Source organism: Struthio camelus, chromosome 19 (assembly GCF_040807025.1).
Source record: "Struthio camelus isolate bStrCam1 chromosome 19, bStrCam1.hap1, whole genome shotgun sequence".
NCBI classification, from domain to species: Eukaryota; Metazoa; Chordata; class Aves; order Struthioniformes; family Struthionidae; genus Struthio; species Struthio camelus.
In genome coordinates this window covers 14,464,555-14,489,726 of record NC_090960.1, presented here as the reverse complement: position 1 = coordinate 14,489,726, position 25,172 = coordinate 14,464,555, and the positions used below count along the sequence as shown (strand labels likewise).

General features: G+C 47.9%; 2 protein-coding genes across 27 annotated transcripts in view; one reads left to right on the top strand and one right to left on the bottom strand.

Moving 5' to 3' along the window:
• The window catches only part of MAP2K4 (mitogen-activated protein kinase kinase 4), a 109,926-nt gene extending 106,666 nt beyond the window's left edge, over positions 1 to 3,260 (top strand). For all 7 annotated transcript variants that reach the window (XM_068913341.1, XM_068913339.1, XM_068913337.1 and 4 more), the window contains one exon: positions 65 to 3,260. In XM_068913341.1, the coding sequence (XP_068769442.1) occupies positions 65 to 178 (114 nt within the window). In that variant the 3' untranslated portion in view covers positions 179 to 3,260. The remainder of the gene's footprint in view (positions 1 to 64) is intronic.
• Positions 3,261 to 19,091: 15,831 nt separating this feature from the next.
• Positions 19,092 to 25,172, bottom strand: part of MYOCD (myocardin) — a 291,222-nt gene continuing 285,141 nt past the window's right edge. For 18 of the 20 annotated variants that reach the window (XM_009680326.2, XM_068913808.1, XM_009680324.2 and 15 more), the window contains one exon: positions 22,228 to 24,896. In XM_009680326.2, coding sequence (XP_009678621.2) covers positions 24,328 to 24,896 — 569 coding nt within the window. In that variant the 3' untranslated portion in view covers positions 22,228 to 24,327. Of the gene's footprint in view, positions 24,897 to 25,172 lie in introns of all 20 variants that reach the window. The other 2 variants (XM_009680327.2, XM_068913809.1) reach the window with 2 other exon arrangements.

The window sequence follows — 25,172 nt, the reverse complement described above, 5'->3', positions numbered from 1 at the left end:
AACTGGGGGAGCCAATCTGTGTCACTAAGGTGAAGTAACCTTGTTGTTTCTTATCTGATTCCAGAAACATCCCTTTATTCTGATGTATGAGGAACGCACAGTGGATGTTGCATGCTATGTTTGTAAAATCCTCGATCAAATGCCAGCAACTCCCAGCTCTCCAATGTACGTCGATTGATATTGCTGCTACATCAAACTCTAGAAAAAGGGCTGAGAGAAAAGGCTGTAAAGAATTTTCATCACATATTGCAGTGTTTTTAAAGCTCGCCCAGACACCATGTGCAATAATATTGGTGTTATTTCCATCCTGTCTGTATACTGTTGTCACATATAAAGTGAATCCCTGTAATACCTGATCACACAGTGTTAGTGTTGGTCAAAGAGAGACCTCATCTTGCTCTTTTGTGGACATATTCATGAAATGTGGAAATAAGTACATTTATTTGTTGACCGTGATTGGATAGCACCTAAAATTCATTTCTAGACTCGAAACTTGGAGACTTCTCAGCAGCTACTGGAAAGATTTTTCTCTCAAACTCTTCCAATTGTTGTTTCAAGTAATAATAAAAAGCAAACAAACAAAAGTTAGGCGTTGTCTGTCTGAACATTAAGAGACTTTGCCTGGAGGGAGAAGAACTTGCTTAACCAACGAGATGCTTTGCCTTCTGGAGCTAGAAAGGCAAAGGAGAATTTTATTCTTCACAAAGTGCAATAGATTTACCGCTAAGAAATTCTGTTGCTTTACAGTCGCAGTGTACTTTCTGGGGACAGTGTGCTCAGCTGAACTTCCTGTTAAAGAGAGATCATGTTAAATATAGTGAATATGTCTTTACCAAAAATTTGTTGCATTGAAAGAGGCTAACATTAAAATATTCAGAGATGGGACATAATGTATTCTTCTCTCCTTTTACCAAGCCAGCCACTCTTCACTCTTAACTAGGTGTCCTGTAAATTGTTACCTGGTAAGATAAGACCTTTGACCTGAAGAATTATTAAACTACTCGATTGAATTTAACCTGCTTGTGACCTGTTTTATAGCTGCACAGTGTTCACCAGCTGGCTTTGCTTTGACTTTGACAAGTGCAGTTCACAAAGTCTGCAGCTGTTTTAAGGAGCCACAAATGAATGTCTGTGATTCCTAGTCAATGCTTATCATTCTCTTCACTGTCTTGAGCCCTGATGCTAGCACCTCTTCACAGACCCCAAGTCTCGCCCAGCAACGCTACCACTTACAAGCCCAGTATCCCTCAAAAGATAAATCTTAGCATTTTCTTCTCTCTACTCCAAGCAGGATGGTGGTGATGTTCCCCATCCCACACCACTTTGGGGCTTTATGGCTACTTGCATTGCTGCAAATATGAGATACTGCTTTGCTTGTTGGAGACCTTGTTCATCTTCTGAATATGTTTACCCTCTTTTGTTAACCCTGAGTAGCTCTTGTTTCTGTACCCTAGAATGAACCTCACTAAGATTGTTTGGTGAAAGGCAGTAGAAATTGTGGTAGATTTTTTTTTAATTTGGCATCTTCTTCAAGGATGATTTTTTTCATGAAAATAAGTAGTTTTCTTTTTTTTTTCAAAATGTTGCAATATCCAGACATTTAGTAGTGTATCAGTGATGTAATGGGGCCTGTGGGTTCTCTGGCTCCATTATGTCATTTTGAGTTGACTAGCTTGGGCACTTGGTAGGACTTTATCAGTATTAGAACAATTGACTGTCAAAGCCGTGCAGCAAAACTAGATGCAGGACACAAAGGGCTAGAGATGCAATAGGAGTGAAAACACAGCGGTACTGGCAGGATTTCTGTGGAAGGTGCTGCCCATCTTGAAACCAGTGCTACCAAATGAAAAATAAGGCTGATGTGAAACCACTGGAGAACAGCATCTCACTTGCATCCCTGCCCCAGCTGCTCAGCTGAGAAAGTGGAAAGACAAGGCAACGCTCATGTGGATTCCTGGCATGTTTCTGGCCACTGATGAGATGCCCTCATATACAACCTTGCAGTAGTGTGTCGTGTTCAGCTTAGCTGTCTGGAACTGTTCCTGTCTGACACTGCAGGCAGAAGGGATCCTGTGGGACATAGAGTGCCCTCAGCTTCTGCTCAGCTGCACACAAAGCAGTCTGCAGCGCCTGATAGCTTGGGCCCTTCTGGGATTATGTTCCTAACAGGTCTGTTTGTCAGATGACACAGTCACTAAAGTCTTATCAAGATGAACAGAGCAGAATTCTCTGAAGTAACTAATCGTTCCCAGCAGCCCTGATTAATCATGTAGCAACATGGAAGTATTAGTCAAGCAAATATATGGTATCTAAATATCTAATGTCTAATGTAGTAATTCTTCCCGGAGCCTTTAGCCTCAGAAAATTCAACTTTTCTTTGATTTGGCAAATCGCAATAGCTATTGATTCATCTCACCAACCTTCAGCCACCTATAATGTGATATGAGGCACTAGTAAATTTTACAAGATGCTGGCTAGGCTGAATAAAGGAAGATAGACTGTATAAAGAAAGACATATTCAGAGTTGCTCTGCCCTTGTCCCCACCTTTCAGACATTAATGATTGATTCACAACTTCTCTCTGATTACAGCAGCAGGCCAGACAACTTGTAGAGGGCTAACACTAGGAGAGATGAATTATTCCCAGAATCTATTTCCTTCCACCACAAGCAACAGTGTTGCCCTGCTCATTCAGTGCAGCTTTGAGTCTGTTCTCCACTGCTAACCCCACACTAAGCTCATCTTTAGCAGTGCAATTAATTTGCTCTCAACAGATGGGAAATGGAAACCAGAAGCTTTGCTCTCCCAGTATCAAAGTCGGGTTTGGAATGTGCTGTGGCATAGATGGCTATACAGAAAGGCAGGTCTAGCATATTAAGTGTAGATTATTATAAACTATTAAGGGTGCACCATTTATTACAATGTATCTTTATTAAAAAAAAAAAAAGGTGTATAGTGTTCAGAAGCTGTGAAAATAGTGTAAGAACTGTACATTGTGAACTCTGGTTATTTTTTTCTTCTTGTACCATAGAAAAATGTAAAAAAAGTATCAAAAAGCTGATGTGCAGGGATGTTGCCTTATTGTCTGTAAAATGGAGCTCAGGAACATAACTATTTCAAAGAGCTTCAAAATATTTTATCTGATATCCTGGTTTGACTTCCTCCTCTATAAGATATTATACATGGAATCAGAGTGTTTATGTAATAGTTCTATCCTTTTGCCTGCAGGTCAGTTGTAATAAAACTAGGATGCGACTGTGACCTTGTTATTTTCATTTTGTAAGGTCAGACATAAATGGGAAGATTCATAAAAAGCTGTTGAAATACCTGACTTCCAGAGCCTTCCTCCAGGTGGAGGTGCCTTGGCAGGAGAGAAGCAGCCTTCAGTTAGACACTGCTTATGCTCAATTAAACAGGAAAAAAAAAAAAAAAAAAGAAAAAACACAGGGAGACTTGGATGTATTTTCTTTCTCTGGAAGATTGTTGAGAATTCAATAGCTCCTCTATGCTCTTGGGTGCCTCTAAGATCAGACCTGCTTGCTTCACAGAGAGCTCTGATGGGATCTGGTGGCTCACGATACTCATCCCTGTGGGGAGGGCAGGTGGCTGTGCCCACACCCCAGGGACAGGGCAGCTGCGGCCTCTTGCCACAGGTAGAAGCTTCAGGTAGAAGCTGATGCTCACAGCCTTACAGGTTTCTTTCTTTTTGCAAGAGTGATGACTGTCTGCAAAGTCCTGACAATCTGAGAGGACCTAGTCCTGGGCAAATCCCACTACAAGGTCTCCTGGTGTTGGGACAAGTGTCTGTCCTGCCTGGAAGCCATGGAGGCCTTGGACAATGTTCTGACAGGTGGCCAGCTCAGCATAAGTGGTCCCCAGAAGTCCTACTAGGAAAGAAGGCAGTGTCAGAACAGAGTGACGGCCATGAATGTCTGTAATGCTCAAACTGGCTTGATGGATCTGTCCCCGGAGTGCAGGATTCAGTGAAGGGGAGAGCAAGAGAATACTGGCAGGCAGCAGTGGTCATATGACAGTTTAGAACCAGAAGTACTTACGAATAAGTGGAGTAACCTGACGTTGACTCTTGCAGTATCTCTTCATTTTGAGAGTGAGAATTTTGTCATGAGAAGGGAAGGAGGAAACTGGAGCTGAAGAAACTATTGTTGCGCAGAGATTCATAGTGTGTTTGAAGTTACAGGTGGTTAGAGTTAGAGGTGGTTAAAGTCTGTCAGCTGGTGTAGATTCAGTGTATCCACCATATCAAGGTTTCTCTGGAAGGTTCCCATTCCCCACACAATTCTTGACTTTTTTGGACCACTTTCTGTCCCCACTCTTCAGCCAGTACCCAAGATGCCTGATTCACTGAGCTCCAAGCGAAAGACAGAATCCAGACAGATACAGGGAAAAGAGTCTTTACTTGCTGGGCAGACCCTGAAAGATGCACCTCCTCACCTCAAAAGTCCTTATTCCATCTGCTGCTGAATCTGAGCTGCTCTGGGATTCTGTTTCTTTTACACCACAACTTCCCTTTGCATGCTGAATTTGTTCTCAGGGAAGCAGTCAGAGCTGATGTGAAGAAGCCGAAAGAAGTTGGCGGATGAATGAGAGTCCACCTGCCCATCCTAATACTGGCTATTCCCATGCTCTGCAGCATGCAGAGCTAGAAGATTCCCTCTAACCTCCCTCTTTCCCTGCCACTATACGACATGTAAAAGGGACTGTTATTTGTGGCTATTTCAGTTCCTCTCAGCTGCCCTGTTGAGCTGATGCTCAATTTTTCTTCCTGCAGACATCCTTGCTCATTTGGACCTTCACGGCCTTAACTGAGGACCCCTGTTGTCATTGTGTCACTGCTGAGAGTGGTGGTATATCAATCTTCCAATCTACGTTCCCATGTGCCTCTAATGTCTTAGACAGGACCCATACCTGACTAGTACCACTATTTCTTCTGCTTTGACCAGTCTGGCGTTCCTCGCTTGAATAAGCATAGATGGCTTTCTTCAGTCCCAGAGCTTGAAGTCCTCCTGTGGCCAACAAGACCAGGTCCATATTGCTTACATCTATCCTCAGGTCCTCCAAAGGTTTTCAGTGCTGAAAGGTGACCAACAGATCCCTAAGAAGACACCATGTTTATTGCATTTTCTCTGGATGGTTCTGACAGAACTGGTTGCTGTGGAATCTGCTGAGACAGGCCCTTCAGCACTCATTCTCCCTAGGATGTCTCTTTCTGGCCGAGCTAAAACAGACTCTCTACAGGTTCATGCTCTCCCTGCCAGCATCACTTCACCAAGCAGCAGCTTCATCTGCCTCGGTACTATCTTGGCACCACTGGCACTACCCCACTCTCCAATTTAATGTCAGGGCCTGATGTGAGGCCTCCATCTGCTCCTTCATCCCCATTCCTGGGGCTCCTGGGCTCATAAGCTAGTGACAGCAGAGGCAGATGGAGTATGCAGTTGTGATGCGCCACTAGAGGGGCATCCGGGATTCTTTTGGATTCCAGGGTTAGTTGCACTGAACTCAAGAGATCATCTTTTGTCAGATATAAGAATTCATTAGATCTAAGCGGTTCTACACATATGACAGACACTGGACAACACTAAACAGTGTACAGCAGACAATCTACAAGTATAACAAAGCTAAGAATTAAAAACAGACTACACAGATCTCTATGGTTAAGTCGTGGAAGCACAGTACAATGACTATTCTCAGATGCATGATATAATGACCGCTCTCACCCTTTCCTTGTCCTTATGGGCCGCCCCTCCGGTATAGTTTTCCCCAGATTATTCTCACCACGCTCGAGCTGCGCCAAGAGGATTCAGGTTCTCTCTGGCAGTTGGCATCAGGGGCATCCCCACTGATGGGTGGGTTGTCGGGTCCACAGGCCAGCTGATGGTGAGTCCAAGTCCACACAGAGGTATGTGGCTTGCTTTCTTTTATCCTTCCCAGGCTTAGTTCATTATTCAGTCAATCAGTGCCAGACCATAGCTGAGCAATGGAACAGATGGCCTCAGATGATAACAGTATGGATGCCAACAGGATGGTCAATAGGATGCTTATCAGTACACTCAGCAGCTATCAGTGTGCACATTCAAGAGCTATCAGGAAGAAATTCCAAGATACCTAGATGCTTACAGTGTGAGTCTGCAGAGTCACTTCTCCTTGGCTGACTAGGTTTGCTCTGCACTTATGAGGCTACTGCAACCCCACAGTGTGGTGGCTCTGGCCATGGTGCACCCGGGGTTCCTAAACTCTTGGGGAGCACCCCAGAGCAAACTCCTCTGCTACTGGCTGCACCATCCTGAGTCCCACGCTTGCCTGTGTGGCGCCTGTCAGCAGTGGTACTACCATGCTGCTCTCAGGGCCTTTGGGGGCCTCTGCCTCCGAGTCACCTCTTCCTCTTTCTCCTCCATGGTTGAGCTAGGTCCTGCAGCTCTCTGCTGTGCCTCAGCCCCAACCCAAACAGTTTTTCTGGTGTGAACACAAGGAGTTGTCTTATTATTCACCTTGGGAAAAGCTATCTGTTCTCTTCATGAACTAGGCTGTAGAGGCCAGGAAACCAGGCCAAGCTGCAATGGGACCAAGGGACCTTTTAGGACATCCTTTGGAGAGAAGCCCAATTCTTTCCTCATATTTTTCTGTGAGAGGCTGAGGCTTGCCTAGGCTGATGCATTACTTGCCTTTCTCCAAATCCCCTCTGGACTTCTTGCTTGTCATGATGCCCCACCCACAGAATTACACATATAAGAGATGCCCCAGGCCCTTAATCATCCTAGAGTACGTCTCTGGACTCGCTCCAGTAGCTCCACATCTCTGGACTGCACACAGCAATCCAGGTGTGGCCTCACCAGAGCTGAGCAGAGGGAAAGAATCACTTCCCTCAACCTGCTGGCAGTGCTTCTCCTAATGCAACCCAGGATGCCATTGGCCTTCTTTGCCACAAGGACGCATTGCTGGCTCATGGTGAACTTGTCCACCAGAACCCCCTGGTCCTTCTCTGAAAAGCTGATTTCCAGACAGTCATCCCCCAGCCTGTACTGGTGCATGAGATTTTTCTTCCCCAGGTGCAGGACCTTGCACCTCTCTTTCATGAATTTCATGAGGTTCCTGTCTGCCCGTTCCTCCAGCCTGTCAAGGTCCCTCTCAGTGACAGCACAGCCCTCTGGTGCATCAGCCACCCCTCCTAGGTTTGTATCATCCGCAAACGTGTGAGAGTACACTCTGTCCCATCTCCCCAGGCATGGATGGAGTTGTTAAATGATATTGGACCCAGTAGTGACCCCTGGGGGACACCAACTAGACTTCAGTTAGAGTGGCCTCCAACTAGACTTCACACCACTGATCACAACCCTCTGAACCCAGCAGTTTGGCCAGTTTTCAGTCCACCTCACTCTGCTCATCTAGCCGTACTTCCTCAGCTTGCCTATGAAGATATTATGGGAGAGAGTGTCAAAAGCCTTACTGAAGTCAACGCAGACAAAATCCACTGCTCTCCCCTCATCTAACCAGGCACTCATTCCATCGTAGAAGGCTATCGGTTTGGTTAAGCATGATTTCCCCTTTGTGAACCCATGCTGACTCTTCCCGATCACCTTCTCGTCCTCCATGTGGCTGGAAATGGTATCCAGAATTAGCTGTTCCATCTCCTTCCCAGAGACCGAGGTGAAGCTCACTGGCCTGGGTCTTCATTCTTGCCCTTTTTGAAGAAAGGAGTGCTTGCTTCCAGTCCTCAGGCACCTCTCCTGATTGCCAGGACCTTTCAAAGATGACTGAGAGTGGCTTTGTAATGCCATCGGCTCAGCTCTCGTGGGTGCATCCCATCACGGGCCCATGGCCTTGTGTATGTCCAGTTTGCTTCAGGGATCCCTACTGTGATGCTCCTCCACCAAGGGAAAGTCTTCCTTTCTCCAGACTTTCTCCCTGGTCTCTAGGGGCCTGGGATTTCTGAAGGTCAGTCTTACCAGTATAGACTGAGGCAAAGAAGGCATTCAGTACTTCAGCCTTTTCTGTGTCCTTTGTCACCCGGGCCCCTGCCCCATTCAGCAGAAAGCCCACATTTCCCCCTCGTCTTCCTTTTGCTGTTGATGTACTTACAGAAGTGCTTCTTGTTGTCTTTGACATCCCTTGCCAGGGGATCCTTGCCTCACAAGCTGCTTGGTGGGTAGCTCTCTGTTGTAGCTTGGTCATGCTTTTCTCCAGCCTGATCGATTGTTGATAGTGGCAGAGATGTGTCTCTCGCTTCCCTCTTCCTTCACTAAGTCAGCTGGAGGAGCCCCAGATTTCTCCTTTTGATCTGTCCTTGCTTCATAACCAAACCAAAGGAGGGAGAAAAAAACTTCCCAACAGACTACTGCTTTTGCTGCCCTAGGTGTACCATCACGTGCCAGTCACCTGTTCTGGAGCTCCGCAGCTTCAATTTATAATACCTTCATTTTATTTTTATCTTCCCTTTCCTCAGAGTTTTTAAGAATTTACGGTATCATCGCATTTTATATGAGCAATCAGGTAGCCTGACTCCAGGCTTTCTCTTGAACAGCATTTCAGTAATCTCTTTCAACATAGCTGTCCCATAATTCAGAAGGGCTAAATAGGGATCTGAAATCAGCTTTTCCATGTTCTAAGGCTTTCTACAACTTTACCACCATTTATTGTGATACGATTTAGCAATGAATCCACTGGTCTCAGAACCATGCCCTCTGCAAAAGACTTCAACCTGTAACAACAATTTGTTATTAACACAGCTGTTTTAGTGATTTTACATGTGTGGGTACATGTTTATTTGTTTTATCATTCTTTATTATAGAGCAATAACTGAGAATATATATGTATATATTTATATACATATACACACATACAGAACACAGAGAACAAAATCTGTGCAAGCTGGTCCTGGGTTTTAAAGATGTTCTTCAGGTGTACCTACAACCTCACAGTCTGAGTGCCTGAGCCTCACGAGCATCCACAGAGAGAGGTTTTTGTTTTCTATCCACTAACCTGAAGACATGAGTGCAATCCCTCCCCCCCACCCGCTGTTAGGCATATATAAGGCCTCTGCTCCTCTCTAGTGCCCTTCTTAGTCAGATTGGTCCCTCTCTTTGATGCTATTTGATGCCTAATATGAAGTATACATTTCCATTTTATTATTCCTTATCTCTTCATCTTTCTTTTTTATTCCTAGGTTCATCTCTTTCCTTTTATCCAAATGTTCCCAGTATTTGGGCTCTCCCTGCTTCTGTGGTACACTTCAGAAAGTGTGGCCCCCGTTTTCCCTCTGTACCAGTGCATGGTCCTGAATATAGGGCTGTGCTGGCTCTGAAGGCTGCCCTTTATGCACACCTGCAGGGCTGAGGCTCTTTTCAAATTTTCACCAAGCACTCTATAGCATCCAGAAAATATACTGTGCGTTGTTATGGTTATTATCTGGCTATGGGGCTCCAAGACCAACTCTGAGGTTTTGATGAGTTTGAGTACTGAATGGACTCAAGCAGTATGAATGGGCATGTGCACTATCGCCTCTTCCTACATGGAGCACTTTGAGTTGTGCTGTCCATGTTTCCACTCATCTTTTGTTTGGTTTCTCTTAGCCTTCAAACTCTCCCCTCCTTTAATTGCCAGACAAAAGTTAATGAAGTACTCAGGCCGGGGTTCACCCCATAAATACTGCTTATAGCATAAAAAAAGCTCCAGCCTCACTGTGGCACATGATAAAAAAAAAAAATCACAGAAGTTGACATTGCTTTGCATGTGTGAAGGGGACCAAGAAGAGAAGGAATGGCTGTTCCTATGAATAAGGATAGAAAAAAAAAAAAACAAAACCCTTGAATTTTCCATTATGTTTAAAGCTATGCAAACACTTCAACTGTAGGCTGAAACACAAACTCCCTCTTCTGGAAATAGACAGTGTCACTATTGTATTGGAGAATAAAATCAGAGCTGACTGTTTGGCTGGACAGTGGGGTGTCTGCCAGACTGTGAGTGAATACAAGCAATTATCTTTGAATAAATTGCAGATGGAAGGATTGAACAGGCTCAGCTGCTAGGAGAAAGCAAGTATCTCCAAGTGGCTGCCACTTCAGGCTGTAAATCTCTAATCAGCTGCACTAGAAGTGCTGGGTGCAGGGATGTTGATCTGCAAGTTTAGCTGTGCTAACTTTACCAAAAGCACATGCAGGCTCTGAATTGGGAAGGGTGAAAGACATGTACAGAAAGGCCATCTACCCAAACTGAGTAGAAGTGCTTGCTTGTGGAGTCATATCTACTGAGCAATTGGGTCTTGTGTGCTACTCATGTTTATGCTTTTGAGTGTGCATACATGGAGGTACCACAGGGGCTGTACATGTATATTTGGGGCAAACTTGCAGACTGGTTTTGCTGGTTGTCAAACAGACAATGGTCTGTTAACCAAGAGTAGGTGTGCGGTGGGAGCTGGCAAGTGGGCAGGTGGCAGCAAGCCTTGCATGTACACCACAGCACTGTCCTTCCCAGCTGTGCAAGCAACGGGGCAGGAGCATGAGTGAGGCAAGCAGCTTGCAGCAGCACAGCACACCCCATGAATCCTTCTGAATCTGAATGGGCGTAGACATCAGAGCTATACTGAAAACTCTTTGGAAAGAGTGTTTTGTGTGAGCCTAAAACAGGCAACAGGAAACACTTGCTCTGGTTCATTGGTAACAGTGACTTACTGTTTCCCCAGCTAATTTCTGCTCTATTCCTTCTTTTCCCAAATTTGGTCCATGCTTGACATAAGGTAGCCATCTCAGAAGGAAAGACAAGAAAATGAGGGGTGAGAATCTGGATGCCTCAATTCTTTCTCTGCTTTTGGATAGAAAGTTTGATTTAATGACTGACTCTGAGGACAGTCTCTCCCATAGCCAGGTGGAAGAGCAGCCTGTTGGCTAGAGATGGAACCTCCCAGTGCTGTGGCAATCCAGATTATGTTCAGTCAGATTAAATCGGGGAAGAGAAGGAGATCTTCCTGACCTTCCAGGAAGGTAACACTGTAGCTGGGAGGCTGAGAAGGGACTAAACCACTGCAGGATTTAGATGCTTGTGGACACCTTTTAATTAAGTAACATGATGGCAAAGATAGGATCACGCCAAAGTTCCTCATAGTGCACCGCACTGAGTATTGCATAATCTAAAGAGGAGCCAGGTATAAAACAGCCAGACAATATGCCAGGGATGAGCAGAAAGGCTTGTTCTTCTCTCTGGGATCACTGCTGATTGATAGACAATCCTTCCCTTCAATTAGTGACCAGAGAAGCAGAAGCCCATGCTACTGTTAGTCTGACAGATCCACTCTTGCGATTTTTATTTATAAGGCAAAGAGGCTTTGCAACAGATTGAAGATGGACTGAGAACTCACCAGAAACTATAATTACATTCTGATTTCCTGCTGCACAATGGCAACTCCATGATGCACTGGTCAGGATTGGTTTGTCTTGAGGGGCTACTGCATGTTTCAGAGAAGATGAAAAGAAAGAGCTTCATTATGAGGCACACAAGGCATTTGCAGAACTAGATCATGAGCCATCCAGTTTGTTACCGCCTCTGGTCCTGCTAGCACAGTCAACAAGGAGACGTGCTGAAATCTCAGTGCTCGCCACATGAGCATGACCCAGGAGTGCTGCAGCATACCATCAGTCAAACACACCGTGGCCAATGTAACAGAATCACAGAATGGTTTAGGTTGGAAAGGACTCTGGAAATCATCTAGTCCAATCCCCCTGCTCAAGCAGGGTCCTCTAGAGCATATTTCCCAGGATCACATCCAGACGGGTTTTGAATATCTCCAGCGAAGGAGACTCCACTACCTCTCTGGGCAACCTGTTCCAGTGCTCTGTCACCCTCACAGGAAAGAAGTTCTTCCTCAGGTTCAGATGGAACTTCCTGTGGTTCAGTTTGTGCCCGTTGCCTCTTGGCCTGTCACTGGGCACCACGGAGAAGAGACCGGCCTCATCCTCTTGACACTCCCTCTTCAGATACTTGTACACACTGATGAGATCGCCTCTCAGTCTCTCTTCTCCAGGCTCAACGGGCCCAGCTCTCGCAGCCTTTCTTCAGAGGAGAGATGCTCCAGTCCCCTCCTCATCTTCGTAGTCCTCCGCTGGACTCTCTCCAGGAGTGCCATGTCTCTCTTGTCCTGGGGAGCCCAGAATTGGACACAGCACTCCAGGTGAGGCCTCCCCAGGGCTGAGGAGAGGGGCAGGATCACCTCCCTCCACCTGCTGGCAACACTCTGCCTAATGCAGCCCAGGAGACCATTGGCCTTCTTGGCCACAAGGGCACACTGCTGCCTCATGCTTAACTTGTTGTCCACCAGCACTCCCAGGTCCTTCTCAGCAGAGCTGCTTTCCAGCAGGCCAACGCCCAGCCTGTACTGGTGCATGGGGTTATTCCTCCCGAGGTGCAGGACCCTCCACTTGCCTTTGTTGGACTTCAGGAGGTTCTTCTCTGCCCAGCTCTCCAGCCTGTCCAGGTCCCTCTGAATGGCAGCACAGTCTTCTGGTGTGTCAGCCTCTCCTCCCAGTTTAGTATCATCAGCAAACTTGCTGAGGGTGCCCTCTGTCCCTTCCTCCAGGTCATTGATGAATATATTGAACAAGACTGGAGCCAGGACTGACCCCTGGGGGACACCACTAGCCACAGGCCTCCAACTGGACTCTGTGCCATTCACCACAACCGTCTGAGCTCGGCCATCCAGCCAGTTCTCAATCCACCTCACTGTCCACTCGTCTAGCCCACACTTCCTGAGCTTACCTAGGAGGATGTGATGGGAGACAGTGTCCAAAGCCTTGCTGAAGTCCAGGGAGACAACATCCACTGCTCTCCCCTCATCTACCCAGCCAGGCATTCCGTCATAGAAGGCTATCAGATTGGTCCAGCAAGATTTCCCTTTGGTGAATCCATGCTGACTACTCCTGGTCACCTTCTTGTCCTCCAGATGCTTAGTGAAGACCTCCAGGAGGAGCCGTTCCATCACCTTTCCCGGGATGGAGGTGAGGCTGACAGGCCTGTAGTTCCCTGGCTCCTCCTTCTTACCCTTTTTGAAGACTGGGGTGACATTGGCTTTCTTCCAGGCCTCAGGCACCTCTCCTGATCTCCAGGACCTTGCCAAGATGATGGAGAGTGGCCTAGCGATAACATCCACCAGCTCCCTCAGCACTCGTGGGTGCATCCCATCGGGGCCCATGGATTTGTGGATGTCCGGTTTGGACAAAAGATCTCTAACCCGATCCTCCTTGACCAAGGGAGTCTTCCTTTCTTCAGACTTTCTCTCTGGTTAATTCCAGATGAGCCTTAGCCTTCCTTGTCGCATCCCTGCACACTCTGACAACGTCCCTGTATTCCTCCCAAGTGGCCTGTCCCCTTTTCCACATTCTGTACACTTCCTTCTTCTGTTGGAGTTTTGCCAGGAGTTCCTTGCTCATCCATGCAGGTCTCCGGCCCGCTTTGCTGGATTTCTTACTCAGAGGGATGCACCTACCTTGAGCCTAGAGGAAGTGACGCTTGAATATTAACCAGCTTTCTTGGACCCCTCTTCCTTCCAGGGCCCTACCCCATGAGATTCCCCTAAGTAGGTCCCTCAAGAGGCCAAAGTGAGCTCTCCTGAAGTCCAGGGTTGTGATCCTACTTATTACCCTGCTCCCTCCTCGGAGGATCCTCAACTCCACCATCTCGTGGTCACTGCAGCCAAGGCTGCCCCCAACCTTCACCTCTCCAACTAGACCTTCTGTGTTTGTTAGTGCAAGGTCTAGCAGCACACCTCTCCTTGTTGGTGTCTCCACCACCTGGTGTCTCAAGAAATTAACATCAGTCCTCTGCAGGAACCTCTTTGACTGTTTGTGCCTAGCTGTGCTGTCTTCCCAACAGATGTCAGGGTGGTTGAAGCCTCCCATGAGAACCAGGGCCTGTGATCGTGAGGCTACTTCCAGCTGTCGGTAGAAGGCCTCATCGATGACTTCCTCCTGGTCAGGTGGCCTGTAGTAAACCCCCACCACCACCGTGTCACCCAGGTTAGCCTGCCCTTTAAGCGTTACCCATAGGCTCTCAGCTTGCTCTTCCTCCACCCCGAGGCAGAGCTCCACACAGTCTAGTTGCTCCCTCACATAAAGAGCATCTCCACCCTTCTGGCCTGTCTTTCCTAAAACGCGTGTAGCCATCCATGACAGCATTCCAGTCATGTGAGCTATCCCACCATGTCTCTGTAACCGCAACGAGATCATGGCCCTGCGACCGCACACAGAGCTCTAATTCTTCCTGCTTATTCCCCATGCTGCGTGCATTGGTGTACAGGCATTTCAGAGAGGCAATCGAGCATGCAGGCTTCTCAGGAGAGGTGCAAGAGGATCCTCCATAGCCATGTCCCGTGCTGTCTCCCCTGGCTGCATGCACCCGCTGGAGGCATCCTGACTTGAGCGGTGTTCCACTGACTACCCTGTCACTATACCACTCCCTTTCCCCCATCTTTCCTAGTTTAAAGCCCTCCTTACCAGGCTGGCCAATCTGTTGGCAAAGACGCGCGTGCCCTGCTTAGTGAGGTGTATCCCATCTCTCCCCATCAGCTGTTGATCCTCAAACAGGGTCCCATTGTCATAGAAACCAAAACCCTGCTGCCAACACCAGCGGCGCAGCCAGCTGTTAACTTGGAAGATTCATCTACTCCTCCTCCCGTCCTTTCCCCTCACAGGCAAGACTGAGGAGAAAACGACCTGGGCTCCCAGACCCTTAACCGGCGTTCCTAGAGCTGGGAAGTCTTGTTTGATGGTTTCCAATTTGCCTTTCCTGTTGTTAGTGCCCACATGGCAGAGCAGCAGAGGGCAGTAGTCTGATGCATGGACAAGCCTTGGCAGTCTTTCCATGACATCTCTTATTCGAGCCCCTGGCAGGCAGCAAACCTCTCTAGACAAGAGGTCAGGTCGGCAGATAGGTGCCTCTGTCCCCTGCAGCAGGCAGTCACCCACAACAATCACTCGCCACTTCTTCCGAGTGTTCCTGCACGGCACAGGGTCTGCCAGGCCAGTTGCCTCTCTTGGAGCCATGCCCAGCTCCTCCTCAGCTTGGAGGGCGCTAAACTTGTTCTTCAAGGGTAAGCCTTGAGGAGGAGCAAGAGCCTTTCTCCTTCTACGAGAGGTCACCAGCTTCCAGCCCTCTTCAACAGCGTTATGATGTACCGTTACACAGGGTACAGAGCCCTCCGACAACTCCACTGCAGTGGGGGGGTGGGGACTCCTGGAGCTGAACAGTCTCCGAGAACGCCCTGTCAATCTCCCGCTCATCCTCTCGGATGCTACGCAGCCTACTAACCTCCTCCCGTACCTCCTTTATCTGGTGACGCAACTGGTCAACCACAGCACACCTCACACAGGAGAGCTGACTGTCAGCCCAGGCCCCACGGAGAGACCCCAGGCACTCCCTGCAGCCTGACCCCTGCAGAGCTGCATCTGCTGTCTGAGGGTCTGTCTGGGTTGAAGCCTCAGACACAGGTGATGCAGCACCTCCAGCAGCCACTGGGAAACGTGCTCTGCAGCATGTCATGACCATGCCCCGGGGAAGGACACACCACTGTGGAAAATGGAGAGGTGTCTTCTTTGCCTTCTGGTGCCCTTCTGCATGAACTGCTGCACAAACTGCTGCACAAACTGCTGCATCTGTTCGCTGCCTCTGTTGGCTGCACTCTGGGGGCTGCGCTCTAGGCCTGGCTCTTATATAGGCCTCTGCCTAGCAGTGACTCACAAGGGTGCTTGACCCACTCATTCAGGAGCCACCTGAATGAAAAGCCCCAACTCCCTCTGACCAGGGCAGCCCAGAGAGTTCGTTAGCAGCAGCTAGAATTTCCCAGGGGAAGTTAAGTCAAGGACCCCTGCAGTAGGCCTTGCCTAGCTCTCCCTTCCTGCTAGCAGCAAGCACCGTCTAGTTCCTCGGGGGTCCCCAGAAAGTCTCCACAACTTCCAACAAGCCCCACAGAAGGCCCAGGCAGAGCCCAGACACTGCTGCCTCTGTTCGCTGCCTCTGTTGATGAAGATGCTTTAACTCCTCAAAAGATCAATACATGAAGAAAACTGTGATGGAGGCATGGTGGGAGTTGTAGCTCAACTTTCTGCATACTGCAGACAATGGCTGTACTCCCAGTTCCCCTATAGCAGGACATTGCATGTCTTTCTTTTTCCTCCTTCTGTATCTGAGTTTGTGCTGAAACAGCAGAAGGAGAGAAAATAAGGAAGGAGAGAAATAGATTTAGGTCCTGGGACTTCACATCACAGTCATTTCCTAAGCATGTTTGAACCTGATTCCAATTTAACACCAATTTAACATTGGCAGAAACCATCTTGGAATCCAGCCAATACCTGTTTCCCACAGAAAAGTCGGTTTCGCTGAAGCTACCTTTTTTGAATGGGATCACTGTGAGCAGCACGTGATCTAAATGTAGGGGCATTTCCAATGGAGGGTGCTGGAGAAACACCTTTGCATGGTACTGGCTGAGGTTGGCACTGGAAAAGGGAGTTACTTTGGATAGGCCCATCTAGGGGACTGGGAGTGGTTCCAATGTCCCAGGAAAACGTGTTTTCTTAAAAGATGAGCAGCTCAGAAGATGTTCAGTGGCCCTTGCTGAGGTCCTGTGGCTTTGTAGGCTTGTAGTTCAGTAAATATGGTGCTGCCATTGCTTGTACTAAGTCAGACTTTGTGCTAAGCTAGTAAAAGGGTCCTCGGGACTTGTCAAACTTTGTCTGGACTAGTCTTAGCCTGCCTAAGGTGTCTTTTTAGCTTGTTTAGCTGTAATACCAATTATTTAATGACAAAATGACTACTACTTACTCTGTTTTAGCTTTCATAACTTTGTGTGATGTATCACTTATTGCTATGTATATGTTTTGTAAATAATAGCTAGTAATAAAAAGTAATTATTCTGTGCAGAAGGAACTACTTATGACACCAGAGTAAAATGCACTGTAGAGGAGTAGAGGCATGGGATGATAGCATGTACCTTGAAGGAACAGGCACAGTATAATACCAGATGCCCCAGTGCTATAAACAATTCATCAATATCTGGTCACTGCTCCTCGCAGTAATGTAGGCCCAAGAGTGGGGTAAAACTAGCTTTAGTTTTTTTTTTATGTTACAGCATATGTAAAACACATCATATATAGTTAATTCAGATGAAATGTGGAATCATGGACCAAGGAAGACAGACCATTTGTAGACTGTGCTAGCAAAGGTATAAAAAAAAATGACTCCAGTGCTTTACAAAGCCAACTGTAGAGTGAGGAGGAAGAAACTATCAGCACCATGCTCCTCCTGGCAATGACTCAAGATGTGGATGAAACGCCACAGCACTCCATGCTCTCCTACTCCAGATTGAAGCCATCAGCTCTAAAACCTGGAGGGGCAATGGAAAGGTGAGCACAACCCCAGAGGAAGGGGGTAGATGCTAGGAAGTCTGTGTGTGTTTACTTTAATTGTGTGTAATTTGAACTATTAGTTTTAGTGTCATAGTAAGTAGACTAAAAATGATTTTTTGATTAGATCGTTAAGACTTTAATAACTAATAGTAAAACTAATAATAAATTCATATATTTGCCTATAAAGTATGTTTCCTTTTGCCCACAGCAAAATTGTGAGTGTAACAAAGTGATGGTAATTCAAACAACCTAGTCTGTTACTTGGATGAGACAAACTGGTAGCAGTTTGAAGGGGGAGGTGCTGTGATTAAAAAAGGAAGTCTTGTTCTCCTTTGCGTAAGTCAAGCAGCACAGGTAGTGCTGATGGTCTTCAGAAAGCCTGTTCTTATTGGAATAACACTGCCAATGTGTCAGGGTGCACAAGTATCTGTAGTAGCTTTAAAACCAGATACAGACTGTGCTGAAGCCCATCAAAAGCCTCAGTGCGGCCTGCGCGGTTCCCCTTCCTTGGTGGCCTACTTATAGGTATTGCAGGTGCGGGGGTGACTGTGAGGTCAAGGAGGTGCAGACGGCTCCATGTGTAGATGAGGGCTGGCCCTGGTCCCTGTGCACTTAAGCTAGGGCAAGGTGGTGGTGGAGGGCTCTGGCTAGGGACGAACAGAGGGATCTGGGCAGCTGGTGGCTAGCAACGTACTCTGTGAGTGGTGAAAGAGGGCTGTGCTAGCAAGCGGCTATGAGAGGACTGTGTGTGCCAATGTTGAAGTAAGAGAGGGCTCTGTGTTGGTGATGAGGTGCAGGGGCTGTGTGTGCACAGGAGAAGGAGGTAAAGGGCTTTCAGCTGGTGGAGGGTGGCAGAGGGCTGTGCTGGGTGCTGCCGCTGGGTATGGAGATGGCAGAGGGGTGCAGTGAGGAGTGCCAGTCAGTGCATGCAAGTCAAGGCCTCTGTGGGGGTGATGGGGAAAGGACAGGGCTTGCTAGGTGTCACAGGGCCTTGTCAATGATGGGTGGCAGAGAGCTTTGTGTGGGCAAGGCAGTGGCAGCCAGTGTTTGCACTGCAGTGCTGGGTAGGGCCTGCCACAACCTGGAGCAGGACTATGGATGGGTGAATCGTCTCTGTAGCTCAAATAGTGGCTCTTCCTCCTTCCTACCTCTTTTCTCTTTAGTCCTCCTGCTATTGGGGCACCAGCTGGCACACTAAGGCCTGCTGCATGGAGTTCCCATGGCTGTGCCAGTGTCCAGGATTGCACACTCGAAGTGCCTGTGAGCAGAGATGTGTCAGGAACCTATCTGACAGGCCCTAGTTCAGCTCTATGACCTCTCCTCCAAAGCTAAAGCAAACTCTCAGGGGGGACTGCCACAGGTGATGTCTCTCTGGAAGAGAGATGTAGACAGGCCTGCAGCTGCGTGGGCTATGCAAGTATGAGATGGGCCAGGCTTTTAGGCTTATCCTTCCTGCAAGGATCTGAGGTAAGTGCATGCAAGTTCCTCCTGCTGTTTCCTCTTCATACGGCAGACATCAGAGGGCACAGGGACACCCCTTCTGAGCCCAGAAGGACTGAGAAACAGATATTTTCCCATGTAACTTGGGAGGGGAAACTGTGACTATTAGTGCTCCTGACAGAAGAAACACTGGATGGTGCACTGAAACAGCATTCTCGCACTTAAAAACCTTGCCAACGACACAAAAAATGGTATTTGATTCTTGGAACATTTATTGGCTTTGTATTTCCCATATTTTACAGACAGGAAGGCCCAGAAAGTGTGGCATGACTAGGATCTTTCAACTTGTATTTGAGAGTAAGAAAGGCCCCAGGATCCTAAATCTGTTGGGACAGTCTGTATGGGAAAGTCACCCACATGTCCAAGGCAGACAATTCAAGGGGATACTAACCCCCTGAGGGAACAAAGAAATAAGATCATCAGCAGGCACTGAGTAAAAAAGAACAGAGCACCCATGACATTGCCTTGACACAACGTGTTCCAGGAAAGGAGAGCTATCTGAGATATAAGACAAAGTGATACAGGAACAGGTGGTTATAAAGTGGCAGTGAATGATGTTGACGCTGTAAAGGAGAGGATATTCTTGTGACCAGCAGGGCTGGGCTTTGGCATCCCTGCCTGGGAGGACAGGAAACTGAAACACTTCTCTAATGGGATTCAAGGGGCATATCTTGCCAGGAAGCCACTGGGGAGCTTCACAATGGTAGCTGACGGCTGAAGGGGATTTCCAGTCTTGTTCAATGTATTCCTCAATGACCTGGAGGAAGGGAGAGAGGGCACCCTCAGCAAGTTTGCTGATGATACTAAACTGGGAAGAGAGGCTGACACACCAGAAGACTGTGCTGCCATTCAGAGGGACCTAGACAGGCTGGAGAGCTGGGAGGAGAGGAATCTCCTGAAGTCCAACAAAGGCAAGTGCAGGGGGTCCTGCACCTGGGGAAGAATAACCCCATGCACCAGTACAGGCTGGGCGTTGGCCTGCTGGAAAGCAGCTCTGCAGAGAAGGACCTGGGAGTGCTGGTGGACAACAAGTTAAGCATGAGGCAGCAGTGTGCCCTTGTGGCCAAGTAGGCCAATGGTCTCCTGGGCTGCATTAGGCAGAGTGTTGCCAGCAGGTCACGGTGGTGATCCTGCCCCTCTCCTCAGCCCTGGGGAGGCCTCACCTGGAGTCCTGTGTCCAGTTCTGGGCTCCCCAGGACAGGACAAGAGAGACATGGCACTCCTGGAGAGAGTCCAGCGGAGGGCTACAAAGATGAGGAGGGGACTGGAGCATCTCTCATATGAGGAAAGGCTGCGAGAGCTGGGCCCGTTGAGCCTGGAGAAGAGAAGACTGAAAGGCGATCTCATCAGTGTGTACAAGGATGTGAAGGCGGGGGTGTCGAGAGGATGAGGCCGGTCTCTTCTCCGTGGTGCCCAGTGACAGGACGAGAGGCAACGGGCACAAACTGAACCACAGGAAGTTCCATCTGAACCTGAGGAAGAACTTCTTTCCTGTGAGGGTGACAGAGCACTGGCACAGGTTGCCCAGAGAGGTAGTGGAGTCTCCTTCACTGGAGATAGTCAAAACCCGTCTGGATGTGATCCTGGGAAATATGCTCTAGAGGACCCTGCTTGAGCAGGGGGGTTGGACTAGATGATCTCCAGAGGTCCCTTCCAACCCTGGCCATTCTGTGATTCTGTGATTCTGTGATTCGTGCACGCTTCTTCTGCTGAGGCAATGTGAAGGAAGAGGGGGCCCTGTCCTGCCAGCTGGTTGTTCTCTCCAGTATGGCCCATCCTCTCCCAGAAGACAGCTGCAGCAGGGGCTGGAGAGCCATTGGCCAAGGCATAGATGAGCAGAGCCCTTTGCCAGGCAGTGGAGGAGCTTTGTTGCAGGTATCCTTAGCAAGGATGAGGCCTGGAGGGACCTCAGGAGATTGTTGCATCCCTCCCTCTGTCCTCTATCTGAACTGATCAAACCAAGACTAATCATGTGGCTCCCCTAGATATCTTGTCCAAACTTCACTAACATTTGCTTAGCACCTTCTAAGAATCCTCCTTGCAGTTTAGATCTGTAGTTCCCTGTCCTGCTCCGCCTGTTCTTTGCCTTTTGCAGATGGGAGACTGGCAGCATGTCCTCTCAGCTCCTCTTTTGTAGGTTGAACAGCCCAGCCCTCAATGGTGAGAGAGAGGACAGGTGAGCATTTCTATCTATAGTATTGCTGAAATAATCTTAGCCTGAGACCTATCTTCTTATTCTTTAAGTAACCATAACTTGATTCAATCCAGCCAGTTTATCACAGTGTATTTGGTTGCGATGTATAGTTAAGAGATTAAAAGATGTTTATAGAAACTAGTCAGTTTCTCATCTATATTTTTTTCAGATTCACTTCCGCAATGTCTCAGGATCATTTCACCTTTTAAGTCCATCATTCAATCTCTTCCCCAAAAGAGATGTGCAAATGTCCTAGGAATCTTTTTTTAATTAAAGGAAAGATGTGATGAATGTGGAAACCTACAGTATTAGGTACTGGGGAGAAGGACTCAGCATCTCCTCTCTAGTGGGCAGGGCCCTTTCTTTGCCTTAGGCACTAGGATGCTGAGATATTTCTGTTTGCTCAGGAAGATCAGGCAGACCCAGGTGAAGGTTTTCAGAAGCTGCATCTGCAACTTCACGAGCAGCTTTTACTTTTCACTCTCAGCCTATTGGAATGACAGTAATGAGAACAAAAAGACTGAGCAGATAACATATGGTGACAGCAAATGAGTGCAGACATTAGGGGAATCTCACTGAAAATAAACCATTCTCTGCTCTGTGGCTGGAAATGAATCCCTCCTTCCCTCTGCTTCCTTGTCAAGGCCAGTCACATCCAAAACTTTGCTAGAACTTGGCCCTGGCAGGACATAAGGCAATGCAAGCACCCAGCAAAGCTTTCCAGCCTGCATCTGCCATTTCCCTGCAGGCAAAGGGAGGTCCAGCTCCCCAGGCATGCCCCGCGGCCCACAGGCCTACCGCAGCCAGAGCTCGGCTGCTTGAAAACGTAAAAGCATTTGGGCAAGAGTCCAGAGTGCTGACTGCTTCCTTTGAAAGGGGTGCTGACCCAAAGAGAAGGATTTGTAAAAGAACAAAGTGAAACCAAAGCCAACAGATGAAAAAGTCTTTAGAAATAGGACACTCCAGCTAGCTTATTTAGAAATCTTCCAGGAAAAACTGTTGCTTTGAAAGAAAGACTTATGCTCTTGCAAGGACTGTAACTGCCTCAGGGAATGGAGTTAAAACCAAATAATTGCAGTTGGAATGGCGGCTGCTGTTGCAGCTGGGTGAAATCAAACAGCAAATCGGAGTGGCAAGACAAAGGGATTTTTAATAATGAAGGTGTTGCTGATAACATAGGTAAGGAAATGTGCTTGCTTACAAGTTTGAAGCTGACAGCATCCCTTTAAATAAGGAAATACATTTGTTGAAAGGAGAAAATTGTCTGGAAAGCCCTGTACAATTACACAGTGTAGCAGCTAACACTACTCTGATTCAAGTGCTATTAATATTCTCCATGAACCGGCTCTAAAAATTTCTCACTTACAAAAAGAAATTCCTTTAAAAAAAAAAAATCTCAACCTGTGTTCATCTATCCTAGCAGTGCACTGTGACCATTTGTACAATAGAAAGTGATGCTTTAAATAGTGATTTAAAAGCTACTGCCATGTTCTTTATACAGCATGCAACAACGCCATGAACTGGAGACACAGCAGGGGCCGCAGAGCTCCTTTAGCAGCTCCAGCAGCCCTTTGAGTGGAGCACGCTGCAGGAGCTGCTGGCCAGACTGCCTGCAAGCCCCTCATGCTGGACCTCCTCCCCAGCTGCTGCATCTCCATTGTGCTGTCCTTCCAGTAACACAAATATTAAATACACTCAGTCTGTAAATAGTTTAACAATCTTTGTCAGCAACAATATTTACTTTGGCAAAACCAGAATTGCAAAGAAGTAGATGTGTCCGTCAAACAGTCTGCAGCAAGTTCTTTGGTGGAAGCCAAGAAGTGAAGCAAAGGCTCCTTCTCAGTAGAGCCTGAGGAAGTATATTGCACAGAGACTTGTACGAGAAATGCTGGTGACTTCAAACTGAAGGCATCACTGTAGGAGAGCATCCATCGCCGCTGTCTTCAGAAGAACAAGCTCCTCTAGGCTCAGTGATTCACAGCTGTTCTCCAGACGGCCTTGCTCTGAGCTGAGTGAACAGTGACGCAGGAATATATTCAGAAAAGAGGAGAATCTACTGGAGAACAAGGAAGAATGGGGGGAAGGAAGAAGGAATGGGTGCAGAGGAGCGGAGACTACAAATCAGATGCTCACACAAAACCATGGCCACACAAGGACCTGTTCGACCCTGTCCCACATATAGGTAGCTCAGTTGCTATTTCTGGCTCCCCTGGCTCCCAGGTCATGCAGGGTGGCGGAGATCCATTGTTTCTTCTAGCCGTGCAGAGGACGGCCCCTACAAAGCTTTGCGGTATTTTCCATATGACTTGCTCCTGAACTTGGGCCAAAACACATTACACATCTCTTTATCTGTGTCACGTTAGTGGGGACATGGCAGCTCTATCTGAATGCCATTCCCTTCAACACCTGCATCTGCAGCCTGAGCAGCTGCCTACAGCATCCAGAGCTCTCTGTTTCAAGGTCACAGGCTTCAGCCTGATTCAGTTCAGGCTGCAGCTGGGACTGCTCTCTAGTTTTCATCCCACTGGGCACTGTGTGCACATTACTAAGTGCCACCATAAACATGACAGGCTCCATATCTCACCCACCTGGAGCACAGCTGTGCAGGGACTAGGGCAACATGGCTTTCAGGCCTTTGGGATAGGAGGAAGGAAGTAAGGCAAGTGAGTCTGTCAGTACAGAGAAGTGCACTTGTTGCCCTGGGCTAGATAGAGTGTCTGGGCCTCCCTGCTCCTGCACCTCCTGGCCTCAGCATGGCTAAGATGTGCCTTGCACTATTGCCTAAGGGGCTAGCAGAGCAGGAGGGGAGTAGGGAATGGCATAGCAATAGGCCCTCCTCTGAATGACTTCTGCTGCTTCCCAGGTGAGTTCTCCTCACCACACAGTTTTCTTATGAGCTGCTCCCGTTCTCATGGGAGTGACTCCTAAAACTGGGGGAAAAAAGACAGAAGAAACAAAATTGAAGTTCTAGCAAATTGTCAATCTAGAGAAGTGTTGTTTTTAAAGGCACTAGTATCCTTTGAGGGGATATGTAGATGGCGGAAAACCAAAGTACCAGAGCTATTGTGCTGTCAATTAGCAGTACCTGGAAATTGGAACAAGTTATATGCTGGGAAAATGACTCCAGTTTCTCCTGAATGTGATACATTAGCCCTGTGGGTTCTCTGGCATGATGGAAACACTGTGCTGGCTGCTGTGGGCATATAGTATCCTGCTTCCACCATCCTCCCTTTCACCACTGCTGTAGGTGAAGGTCCATGCTGGTGTTTAGATTGAGATCAGTAACATCTAAGAAATCAATGTTGAAGATGCTGGGACCTGCAGGGGTAAGAGAGCCAAAGCCTGTGGCAGAGCTGGGGGGGGTTAGATCCAGCCATTCCATAGTCTCCCATGGAGATTCAGTGAAACTCATTTGTAAACCAGAGCCGTCACCAGGGGAAGGGGAGAGTTGGGTTTCCATGGGTGAGAGGGGAGTCTGTAAAATCTCCTGGGAGGTGAGCAGTTCATCTGTGGCTTTGCCAGAGAAGCCCTCTATCATCCCTTCAAAGTGGGACTCTTCTCCTCCCATCTTCAGCAGGGCAATTTCTCCGACTCTGCCTAGTGGGCTGTGAGCGTTCAGTAAGACTTCGAGGTGAGTGTCGCTGCTGCCTGGGCAGTGCTCAAATGAGAGCTGGGCTGAGGAGACCTGTTCAAATGGGGCAGATGATTTTGAGAGTGAAGTGCTGGAGTTCCCTGTAGACACCGTTATCTGAGGTACTTTCTGGAGGCAGGAACGATCATCCTTGGCGTTGGCTGGCATTTCTGTTCAACAAACAAAAGGTGGTTGAGGTGCTCAGAGAGTGCCCACCACCACTGGGCACATAGGCACTGCCAAGGTCCCTGAACAGTGCACTTGGGCTGGGCATGCCTACGGAGACCCACTCCTGACTCAGTCCCAGTCATGTTGCTCGCCCTGTGGGAAGCCTGACATATTCCCTCCTTCTGGCCTCTTGACTTCCCCAGGTTTGGACCCAGTCCCCAGGGCATGAGCACTGGCAGCTGTTCACATGGGGCTTAGCATGGGTTGGGCTGTGTATG